The sequence below is a fragment of the Chionomys nivalis genome, chromosome 6 (assembly GCF_950005125.1).
Source record: "Chionomys nivalis chromosome 6, mChiNiv1.1, whole genome shotgun sequence".
NCBI classification, from domain to species: Eukaryota; Metazoa; Chordata; class Mammalia; order Rodentia; family Cricetidae; genus Chionomys; species Chionomys nivalis.
In genome coordinates, this window is record NC_080091.1 from 35,655,199 (window position 1) to 35,667,290 (window position 12,092).

Sequence of the window (12,092 nt, forward strand, 5' to 3'; positions counted from 1 at the left end):
ACTAGTTTTTGAAACTAATTTGGCAGGGACTGAAATCAAGGCTCAAAATTTTACGTGCCCAAGTATTTAGAGCTTGTAGGTGACGTTAGAAAATCTCACTGTACAAGTTCCAAACTCTATACTTCAAAGTAATGCTTAATATCCATACATTTTTTCAAAGGGGGTAACCAGTTCGGAAGCCAATCAGAACACCAAAACACCACCGCGAACTAGTAGCAGGAAAGACATTGTTTTCCTTAATAACAGTAACAACCTTTAGACCCCAGAGCTAGAGAAAGTGCTTTTCTTACAGAAACTAACATCAGAATGCGGGGGTTGGAGGTGAGCCCGCCGCTTGGCAGCCAGTCAGTGGCCCCGGGGCAGGTCGGGCTCCGCAGGTGAGTTCCGGCCTCCGGGCAGCCGGCCTGGCTAGAAACTGCTGTCTCAAGTCCTCAGGGCCCTGGGCGTCCTCTCCCTCGCTCCAGGCGCCGGCCTGCCCTCACCCCGAGTTCGGCCCGCGGCGCCCGACGCCCTAGCGGAGCGGGCGGGGGCGGCCTGCAGGCCCCTCCCCGGCGCCCAACGGCAGCCGCGCAAGCAGCGGAGGAGGCGGGAGCGCCCAGGCCGCTGCGCTCATGGCGTCGCCCGGGTAAGTGAGGCGCTCCGGCTGTGCAGGGGGCGCCTCTGGGGTGAGGGGCGGGCCGAGCCGTGCGTGTCCGCGACCCGGCGCCCCCTCTGCTTCAGCCTCGGCCAGACCCCGGGTGACCCTGTCCCGTCAGGTGCCTGTCCGCGACCCGCGGCCTCCCCCGCCGACCTTGGGCGGTCGTGGCCGGGCCAGGGTCTCCCCGCGGGGTCGCCGGTGGGACCAGCCAGGCCAGCGGCCGGTTAGGGCCCGGGAGCCCGAGAGATGGAGCCTGGGTCAGAGCAGTGGGAAGGCTGAGGGAGGGGACTCGGGGTCCTGGGTCTTTCCCGAGGCCGCAGAGAGGCTTAGCAGGCCTGACGTTTGTACTTGCTTGCGTTGGAAGTTGATGCTTGGGTTCACTGTCGTTAGAACATCCCCAGGATGTTCCACAACGTCAGGGTAAGGTGGACTCCGCTGGACCCTTGTCCAGAGTCGGAAAGCTGATCCGGGATCTAAGGCCCTGCCTGTGTTTGAGGGGGCCTTCTGTGGGATGGTTACACTTGTTCTGAATATTACCTAATTTCCTTTTTTCTTTTAAAAATAATGTTCTTTCTTAGGAAATTACAGTGACATATATAGTTTGTATTTATTTGATGAAAAACTACCTCAACAGTTGATTTCACTAGTTACTACTTGCAAGATCTGAAATGACAGAATTAGACTAATGGTTTTGTGTCACAGAAAGGAAAATGGGATTCAAGGTCATAGTTTTAGTTGGTAAACATCCTTTTTGACTGTACTCCGTCATTCAGAGGATCTTAGCCCCAATAGTACTGGTAGTAGTTGAATCTGTGGATCATCGCAGTTCAGAGGGCTTACAGGTGCAGGAGGACTTTTGGGTGGAGCATGTAGAAGTTAAACCTCCCACAAAGAGGTCTGCACTGTGCTGTGAGGTGATTTGGCTAGGCACAGTGGTCTGAATGAAGGTGAATGAAGCAATCTGAACTTGATCCAGGCCTGCAGGCGCCAACCAGATCATGGGCAATTTCCACCTGCCTAAAGCCTTTCTAAGCTTGAGGGCCAGCGGGCACTTCTGTGACCAGGCCTTTTCATTGCCAGCTCAGTATCTAGTACTTTGAGCTCATAAGGAGAATAAACAGTGACCCATCCTGGGAAGGCCAGGCTGATGGACCCAGAGGGTAAGGTCCCTGCATTCTTGACCTGCCTGTTAGGAAGGTGTGAGATAGAGCCTCTTGGAAGCAGCGTGGAAGTGTTTGAGCCTTTTGGGGCTTCTATTAGGCTTATAGAAATCATCACATGTTTCGTGTCAAAGCACAGTGCTTTGTAGACATGAATCAGGGGAGGGCCTAACTGTTGGATCAAAATTCTGTTGGTCAGTGATGCTGGAAACATGGTATGTATAGGGAGTGGTATTTGATGTAGTGATGCTGGAAACATGGTATGTATAGGGAGTGGTATTTGATGTTTGTGGTTCTAGTAGTTGCGAGTGACCCGGTGAATTTGAGGTGTATAGTAATTTGTAATTTCCTAAGGTGTGTCTATTAACAAAACTGAGGTCATAAAACTCCTAATAGACTTAAAAACTCTGTGCTTATTTGCTTTGATATGCATACACTTCCTGACTATAGTTCACGTCTCTAGATTTTACCCCCAACTGTCCTCTTTAATAGGCTTCTCTGTAGGTGACAGAATTGCCTCCTGGGACTCGTGACCTGTCAGATAGCTGCCTGTAATTTTTTTTTTAAGCTGGGGTCTGGCTGATGTAGTCATGGCTGGTCTGGGGCTTCAAGCTCACAGAGATGTACCTGCCTCCGATTGTTACCATTAAACCTCCTCACTACGTTAGATGTTTTAGAGAGCGAGGGTAGAGCAATGCATGGCAGAGATGGACAGAGCTGGTCATGGGGAGCGTATGTCCCCATGTCTGTTGTCTTTTGCTAAGTGCTGATCTGAGTGATTGGATGATAGAGTTAGAGGGAAGGGAAAAATGGGAACTTGTTTTTGAGGATCTTACAGATGTGGGGTTAAAAAAAAAAAAGATGTGCTTGAGAAATGACCCATAACTCACTGTGTCCTGAAAAAAGTAGAATCTAGACTGGTAGAGAAGGTGGGGACCATGGGCTTCTTGCCCACCACTGAAAGGCATTTTTAGTCAGCATGACCACGGCTCTGGGAGAATCCTCGGAGCAGCAGTGTAGAGTGGGAGAGGCACAGGAGACACGACACAGAGCTCGCCCAGCTGCCACCATCCTGCCCACTTCCTGACCCGTCTCGCCCCTATTACTAATCAGCTGGCTAGGGTCGTTTTGCTCTGCTGGAATAGAACTCAAATCTCTTCACGGGCTAGTCTTTGGCAACCTTATTTCTCTCTGTTTGGTCACAGCAATGGCTGCGGTTATGGCGGGGAGCAGCAGCAGGTAGTACCTTCTCATGTTAGAGCCCTGGGCAAGCTTTAAGTGTTGAGACCCTTATTCCCACAAGGGTATAGTATGTAGGCTTCAGAACTTAGGGTTCTTGGTGCTTAAAACCGCTTAGGCCTAGATTCTCATATCGTTGCCCCTTAAGATAGATCCTGGAACTCTGCTGGCAACCAGAGCCTGCTGTTTTTCTCCTGGCTTCTCAAGCCCTTTTAGCTTTGTCCAGTCTTCGTTCTTTGCTTTCCCTCTCTGCCTCCACTGCTCTTCTTCCTGCTCTGCCTGCTTCTTCATCTGCTGACTGTTGAGGTGTCGCTACCTCTGCTGCTGTTCTTTGCCGTCGCTGGTATTTATTCCTGTTACCAGCTCAGCCTAGACTATTGGAAATGGGTAAGAAAAGAAAATAGTCAAGGAAACCTTTTATTGAGCTTAATGTCACAAAAGCAGGGAGGCTGCGCTAGAGAGTGTCTGACTGCTAAGTGAGCCTGAGTGGCCTTCTTCAGGAAGAGAAAAGTGCTACTTAAAGAGTCACATTGCCCCCTCTCCCAGTGTCTTTATTCCCATGAAAATGAAGGCGTGCTCTCATGAACTTAAGGTTTTGGTTAAGCTAGAGTTAAGTTTGGTTGTAGAAGGCTTCCCTGGCATGTACAAAGTCCTGGGTTCAATCCTCAGCACTGCATAAAGTGGGCCTGGTGGCTCATGCTTGTAATACTAGCACCTTGGAAGTAGAGGCAGGAGCACAAAAGTTCAAGACCATCACCCTCTGTTAGAAGAGGTCAGCCTGGGATTCATGGTAACCTGTCTTAAAAGGAATTTAGTGATTTCAACAGTGCTTACATTTGTTCACTGCCCAAAGGAGAGGTAGTGGGATCTCTGCCAGCCTCACTCTCTCTCTTTCCATCTCTTGTCTTCACAGTATGCAGATTTCCACCTACCTAGATCTTCCTGTCTTGTCAGAGATGCTTCTCTTTGATGGTTGGAGTGTCCCCAAGGCTTTGTAGCCCATCTCTGCTAATCTCAACATGTATATATTCTGCATTGCCATGTCTGTTTTTGTGGGTTTAACTGTTGATTCACAATTCACATGTAGGTTTCTCGGAGTCTCTGTGGTCCTTGAAATTGTGTGCAGTGTTTTCCTGGAACCAAAATCTAGCTATTATGGGCTTCAAGGTGTGTAGCCCAGGCAGGCCTTGAATTTATGATCCTCCAGCCTCCGACTCTGGAACGCTGGGATGACTGACCTTCACCCTGTGCTCTACCCATCCTATTTTTAAAAGCGTTCTCACTCTGCACAGTGCTGCATCCATCCAGCCTGAATTCCCTGGTTCTTAATACTTTCTCCTTTTCCTCCTCCTCCTCTTCCTCCTCCTCCTCCTTTTTAGTTTGGGGGGTATTTATGCCGTGGGTTCCATAGGAGTCAGAGGAGAACTTCTTTCTTCTCTTTGTCCATTCTTTGCTTCCACTTTTGCATAAATTCTGGAATTGAATTCAGGGTGTCAAGTTTGCACACAAGCACTTCTTCAATTTTTTGTAGGTCTGACTCTCTCTCTCTCTGGTTTTTTGAGACATGGTTTCTCTATATAAGAGCCCTGGTTGTTCTGGAACTCGCTTTGTAGACCAGGCTGGTCTTGAACTCGCAGAGATCCACCTGCCTCTGCCTCCTGAGTGCTGGTATTAAAGGTGTGCATCACAGCGCCTGGCTAAGACTGTCTTTCTTAAAATAATAGTGCAAGGGCTGGAGAGATGGCTCAATGGTTAGGACCACTGACTGCTCTTCCAGGGGACCTGGGTTCAATTTCCAGCACCCATATGGCAACTTGCAACTTTCTGTAACATTTTAAGATCTGACAACCTCACACAGTCATACATGCAGTCAAAACACCAATGCACATAAAATAAAAATAAATAATTAAATAATAAAATAGTAGTGTCAGTTCCCCCATTATTTTGAGAGGATTTTTTTCTAAATCTCCAAAACTGTGGCGAATATCAATCTATTTGAGACAGGGTCGCATGCAGACTGGGCTGACCTCAAGCTCAATGTGTACCCGAGGATGACCTTGATGCACTGATTTTCTTGCCTCTATCTCCCAAGTACTAGGATTGCAGATGTGCGCTACCACACCCAGCCAAGACAGCAAACCTTTAGACATTTTTCTTTTTAGATTTGTTTCTGAATATTTTGCCTGCATAAGTATGTATGTATGTATGTATGTATGTATGTATGTGAACCGTGTGCATGCCTGGTGCCTAAGGAAGTCAGAAGAGAGCTTCAGAACCCTGGAAACTGGAGTTATGGATGGTGTGAGTCACTGTGTGGTTGCTGAGACTTGAATCCAGGTCTTCTGCAAGAGCAATAAATGCCCTTAACCCCTGAACCATCTCCCCAGCTTCTAGCAATTTTTTTGTATGCAGTTTTTCTTATACACAAACATTCCTATGATATAATTTCTAAATTGCTAACTAGTAATAAAAGTAAAACATTTGTAACAATATACTATAATAACAGTTTGCAATTGAAGTCATTAGTAAGTAAAATAAGAGTCACTTGAACACAAGCTATGATACTGTGACAGTTGACCTGGTAATCAGGAAGATTATTAAGTGACTAACCAGTTGGTGACATATGTCAAGATATGCTAGCAAAGGGGTGACTCATGTCCTGGGTGTAACCGGACTGGAGGCAGACCTTCATGCTATTCAGAACAGTATGAACTTTGAAGCTTAGGAATTCTTTTTCTTTTTTCTTTTTTTTTTGGGTCTTTCAAGACAGGGTTTCTCTGTAGCTTTGGAGCCTGTCCTGGAACTAGCTCCTGTAGACCAAGCTGGCCTCAAACTCACAGAGATCCACCTGCCTCTGCCTCCCAAGTGCTGGGATTAAAGGTGTACGCCACCACCACCCAACATATATATATATAGTACTTATTTCTCTTTTTTATTTATTGAGTTATTCTCATTAAATCCTGACCGATGTTAAATGGATTTTTTTTTCAGAATGAGTTGATAAAATGGTACCTATATTTTATTTAACTTTCACTTCTTTTTTTAAAATTATAAACTGATTGACCTAGTATCTCAGGTTTCTTATTAACTCTTATAACTTATATTAGCCCATAATTCTTATCTGTGTTAGCTATGTGGCTTGGTACCTTTTTAGATGAGGCAGTCACATCTTGCTGTCTTGCTTCTTCTACAGCTGGGTCACGACTGCAGACTCAAATATCCCTTTTTTGTTGTTGTTTTTTTCAAGACAGGGTTTCTCTGTAGCTTTTTAGAGTTTGGAGAGTACCCTATAAACTTTCCTTTTTGTTCATTGCTCGTTTTTTGTTTTTTTGAGAGGGGTTCTGGGGTTCAGCCCTCTGTCTGAACTACATCTTGCTTAGGTCTCTTTACTTTTTATTTTGAGACAGGGTCTCACTACTGTTCAGACTAGCCTTGAACTCACTCTGTCACTTAGGCAGGCCTTGAACTTGTGATCCTCTAGTATCAATACTGGAATGGGTTGGGTTACAGGCTTTTGCTACCCAGGCCTGCCTTTTAATCTGTCTGCATAAGAATGGTCATATTGTCATAGTGTTTTGTGTTTATTTTATTTGGCCAGCAATATGTCTTTTTATTTTTTTTCAAGACAAGGTTTCTCTGTGTACCTCTGGCTGTCGTGGAACTTGCTCTCTAGAACAGGCTGGCCTCAATCTCAGAGATTCTCCTCTGCCTCTGCTGGGATTAAAGGCATGAGCCACCACACCTGGCTAATAGTATGTCTTGGAGCCGGGTGGTGATGGCGCACACCTTTAATCCCAACACTCGGGAGGCAGATGCAGGCGGATCTTTGTGAGTTTGAGACAAACCTGGTCTACAAGAGCTAGTTCCGGGATAGGCTCCAAACTACAGAGAAACCCTGTCTCAAAAACAACAACAACAACAAAATAGTATGTCTTGGAATTCTTTCTATAAGAGACACAGATAGCTACAGTTTGGCAGTTGTGTTCTATTCTGTGGCATGGTTATAATATTCAGTTAAGAATGGTTAGGTAATGGGCTGGAGAGATGGCTTGGAGGTTAAGAGCACTGACTGCTCTTCCAGAGGTCCTGAGTTCAATTCCCAGCAACCACATGATGGCTCACAACCATCTGTAATGAGATCTGGCGCCCTCGTCTGGTGTGTGGGAAGCAGAATGTTGTACACATAATAAAAAAAAAAAAAAAAACTCGTTAAGAATGGTTAGGTAATGCTGCCCATCTGTACTCCTAGACAGTTCAAGAGCAGATACAAAGAATCGGTCTTTTTGCTGAACTGTGGTGGCACAGCATCCTTAATCTGCACTCTGGATGCAGAAGCAGGCGGATTTCTGAGAGTTTGAGACCAGCCTGGTCTACATAATGGGTTTTAGGCCAACCAGGGCTATATATTGAGACTTTATCTCACAACCCAACCTCTCCCCGCCCCCCCCCCCCAAAAAAAAGTTGGCTCTCTTGGATGGAGATCTTGGCCATTTTAAAATTGCTACCACCCAAGTAGCCTATAAATGGCACTATTTTCCTCTTTGCTGTTGATTTTCAGAGTTCCTTAGACCGCTGCACACGTAATAACCTCCCCAAGAAGTAGGGAGCTTTCTCCCTCGCCCCTTGCATTTCTTCAGTAATATTCAGTCCCAATTTATTTGATCTGATTGGCAACATTGAATTCTAAGCATTCATATTTCACAATACCCGATTTGCATGCAAATGAACTCATACTCCTCAACTTTTGATTTGTGCTGAGATCATCACACACAGAGAAAGGAAGCTATTCAGGCTGAGGAAGAAGAGGATGTGGATGTCAGGGGTACCAAGTTAGACAGGTGGAGGAGGTCCGGCTGAGTGGGGCTGTGTGAGGAAACTTAGCTAAGGCAGGAGTATGGTGTTCAGGGTGAGGTGATTTAACCGTGGCTAGGAACCCAAGGCTGGTGCCTGAAGAGGAAGGAGCCTAAGAAGGACTCTCCCTCCGTCTCTCCTCCATTATTCCTGTTCCTTTTCAGTCTTTTCTCTCTGCCTTTTTTTTTTTTTTTAAAGATTTACTTATCTTATGAGTATGAATGTTTGTTTGTGCACCATGGGTGTTAGACCCCTGGAACTGTAGTTACGCGGTTGCAAACTGCCCTGATTGCTCTTAATTACTGAGCTGGCTCTCCAGCTCCTCCTCTCTGCCTGTCTTATTCCTTCCTTCTTCCTTTCTCTTGTCCTTTTTCTCCCCTCCCTCCTCTCCTGCCTTCTTCCCGCCTCTTTCATTCCTACACTCTTCTCAGGTTCTGATCTTACTTGATCTTTGTAATCTCAACTGGAGACCATGTGTCTACTTTGCTCCCTCCCCCCAGGACGTCCTCACTGCTGAATCCTCAGAGCAGTTAAAAGCAGTTGCTTTAGCATTTGACTGGACATTAAAAAATACCTGGGGCTTTATTTTAGTCTCTTGTGCTTCCTAAAGATACTCAGTATGCATTTGTGGGAGTGGAAAGGCTTGTCTTTCCTGGTGCAGGCTGGATTGAGTAGGCCAGATATTGGGGGTTGGGGAAAGAGCAGAGAGACTAACTTGCCACACTTGGAGAAAACAAGATATTTGTCATGCTTTGAGGGAAAATCTAACAGGAACGCTTTTGTTGCACAGATGCTGGGTGAGCCTTCAGCATTCAGACTTGCAGTGGCTCCATGAACCTAGAATCCCCATATGGGTGCAGTTGGTGATCTAGCAGTGGGAGCGTAGGCCGGAGTGTTCTGGCTCTGCGGGGCAGTTCATCATCAGTCCTGCTGTTGGCCTCTCTGTGCCTAGAAACAAACCAGAATCCCCGAGTCAGGGACTTCACAGGCCAGAGAGTGCTCTTAAATTTAGATCAGGCCCACTTCCAGAAAGTGTGCTGTCAGGCCCTGTTCAGGATCTTGACTGTTTAATCTTCATAGCAAGCTTATGCAGTGGGCACTGCTACTGTACCCTTCCCACGGAGCTTTAAGGTAACACTTGATCCAAAATGAATTTGTGTGTGTGTGTGTGTGAGAGAGAGAGAGAGAGAGAGAGAGAGAGAGAGAGAGAGAGAGAGAGAGTGAGGTGTGTGTCTGTGCTCTGTGGAGGCCCACGGTTGATGTTGTGTTTGTTTCTTCAGTTGTTTCCTTCCTTCCTTCCTTCCTTCCTTCCTTCCTTCCTTCCTTCCTTCCTTCCTTCCTTCCTTCTTTCTTTTCTTTCTTTCTTGACAATGTCTCTCGCTGAACCTGAAATTCATCCATTCATCTAGGCTGCCTGGTCAGTGAACTTCAGAGATCTGCCTATCTCAGCCCCGATTTCCCTCCAAGGCTGGAGTTGCAGGCATGTGCCTGATGGACAGACCAAAGAAACGGGTTCACTCAGGTTTATTGGGTTAATGGCAGGACCATGGATGAGGGGCTGCTTAGAGGAACACGGGTGATTCAGGAGCAGCTGAAAGGTCCTGGGAGCAGGGGTGGGACTCAGAGCTGCGGCTTGTAGGCAACTCCACTTGGCACTCTCGTAGGTACTGCTTTTATTCTTATTTATTTTGTATGCATGTATGCATGAGTGTGTGTGGTGGTAGTGGGGGGCATGTCACAGGACACACATAGAGGTCAGAGGACAACTTGTGGAAGTTGCCTCTCTCCTTCCACTGTGTGAGTCCCAGGGACCGATCAGCTCGGGTCATCATGCTTGACAGCAAACACTTTTACCTGGTGAGCCCTCTCCCTGCCCCTTATTACACACATGCACATGAACACACGTTCACACACACATTACCATATGCATGTGGCATATGTGTTTTGTGGTGTATATGCATATATGTGGAGACTAGAGGTCCATGTTGTGAGTCTATTTAATCAACTCATTATATATATATAATTTCGTTATTTTTTAATACATTTTTATTGATATTTATTGAGCTCTATATTTTTCTCTGCTCACCTCCCTGCCTCTCTCCTCTCCCCTTCAATCCTCCCACAAGGTTCCCACATTCCCAATTTACTCAGGAGATCTTGTCTTTTTCTACTTTCTACTTTCCATGTAGATTAGATCTATATAAGTCTCTCTTAGTGTTCTTATTTTTGTCTAAGTTCTCTGGGATTGTGGTTTGTAGGCTGGCTTTATTTGCTTTATGTTTAAAAACCACCTATGAGTGAGTATATGTGATAATTGTCTTTCTCTGTCTGGGTTACCTCACTCAAAATAATGTTCCATTCATTTGCCTGCAAAATTCAAGCTGATGTTATTTTTTCCTGCTGTGTAGTACTCCATTGTGCAAATGTACCACATTTTCCTTATCCATTCTTTGATCAAGGGGCATTTAGGTTGTTTCCAGGTTCCGGCTATGACAAACAAAGCTGCTATGAACATAGTTGAGCACATATCCTTGTGGTATGATTGAACATCCTTTGGATATATATCCAAAAGTGGTGTTATTGGGTCTTGAGGAAGGTTGTTTCCTAATTTCCTGAGAAATCACCACACTGACATCCAAAGGGGTTGTACCAGCTTGCATTCCCACCAGCAATGGAGGAGTGTTCCCTTTTCCTCACAACCTCTCCAGCATAAGTTGTCACCAGTGTTTTTGATCTTGGCCATTCTTACAGGTGTAAGATGGAATCTCAGAGTTGTTTTGATTTTCATTTCTCTGATGACTAAGGATGTTGAACATTTCCTTAAGTGTCTTTCAGCCATTTTAGATTCCTCTGTTGAGAGTTCTCTGTTTAGGTTTGTACTCCTTTTTTTTTTTTTTATTGGATTATGTGATCTTTTGGTGTCCAATTTCTTGAGTTCTTTGTATATTTTGAAGATCAGACCTCTGTCTGATATGGGGTTATTGAAGATCTTTTCCCATTCTGTAGGCTGTTGTTTTGTCTTGTTGACTGTGTCCTTTGCTTTACAGAAGCTTTTCAGTTTCAGGAGGACCCATTTATTAATTGTTTCTCTCAGTGTCTGTGCTGCTGGGGTTGGATTCACGAAGTGGTTCCCTGTGCCGATGCGCTCAGGTGTACTTCCCACTTTCTCTTCTATAAGGTTCAGTGTGGCTGGCTTTATGTTGAGGTCTTTGATCCATTTGGACTGAGTTTTGTGCATGGTGATAGATATGGGTCTACTTTCATTCTTCTACATGTTGATATCCAGTTATGCCAGCACCACTTGTTAAATATGCTTCTTTTTTCCATTTGATATTTTTTTGCTTCTTTATCAAAGATCAGGTGTTTGAAGATGTGTGGATTGATATCCGGGTCTTCTGTTTGGTTCCAGATCAGCTCATTTTTATTTTAATTTTTAATTGCGTATATATGGATGGCAGAGTATGGATTTGTGCATGAATGTGGTGCCTGAGGAGGCTAGAAAACCAGGGTCCCCAAGTTTGAAGGTAAAGATGAGCCTCCCCATGTGACATGGGGACCTGAAGCCATCTCTCCAGCTTCCTTATCACTTCTCCCCGTACTTCAAGCCAGGATCTCTAACTAACCCTGGAGCTCGGTGATTGAGCTAGTCTGGTTAGAGCTGCAGTTTATTGCTTTTGTAGCTTGGGGAGGTCCTGTGGCTCTTGTCACTACCTGGGCTTCCTGAGCCTTGTAAATGCCCCTTCCCCCTAGGAGGGAGTAGACACAACAGATGTTTTTGCCCCAGACCTGGTGTAGGTGCTGTTGTATGTTCTCCCAATCAGATATGTTGAAGCCGGAGCCCCTGTGAATGTGACTTTGGAAACTGCATCCTTGTAGATGTGATTAGTTAAAATGAGGCTTCTACAGGATTAGGGCGGTCTCTGGATAGTATGACCATTGTTTTTATATGAAGCAGAGAAGAATCAGGCACATAGAAAGGGAGCTGTGAAGACTGAGGTGATGAGGTGACACAGCTGTTGAGCCACACATACACTGTGCTCATTTCCTGTGGCTGGTGTCACAAGGTACCACTGTTGTGTGATAGACTTTTCTTACAGAGATGGAGCACACATCTATACTCACCCCAGATCACGGAGCCCATGACAGACCAAGTACTGATCCCAAGGAAGTCCAATTTGATGATCCAGTCAGTTTTATTAGGGCTA

The 12,092-nt window shown here is 45.6% G+C and overlaps 1 protein-coding gene across 2 annotated transcripts in view; it reads left to right on the top strand.

Moving 5' to 3' along the window:
* The first annotated feature begins 404 nt into the window (after positions 1-404).
* Positions 405-12,092, top strand: part of Urgcp (upregulator of cell proliferation) — a 37,127-nt gene continuing 25,439 nt past the window's right edge. Inside the window, exon 1 of one of the 2 annotated variants that reach the window (XM_057771113.1) lies at positions 405-625. Coding sequence is in view for 1 of the 2 variants with exons in the window: in XM_057771110.1 (XP_057627093.1) it covers positions 612-625 (14 nt within the window). In the remaining variant the exon portion in view is untranslated. The remainder of the gene's footprint in view (positions 626-12,092) is intronic. The other variant, XM_057771110.1, reaches the window with a different exon arrangement.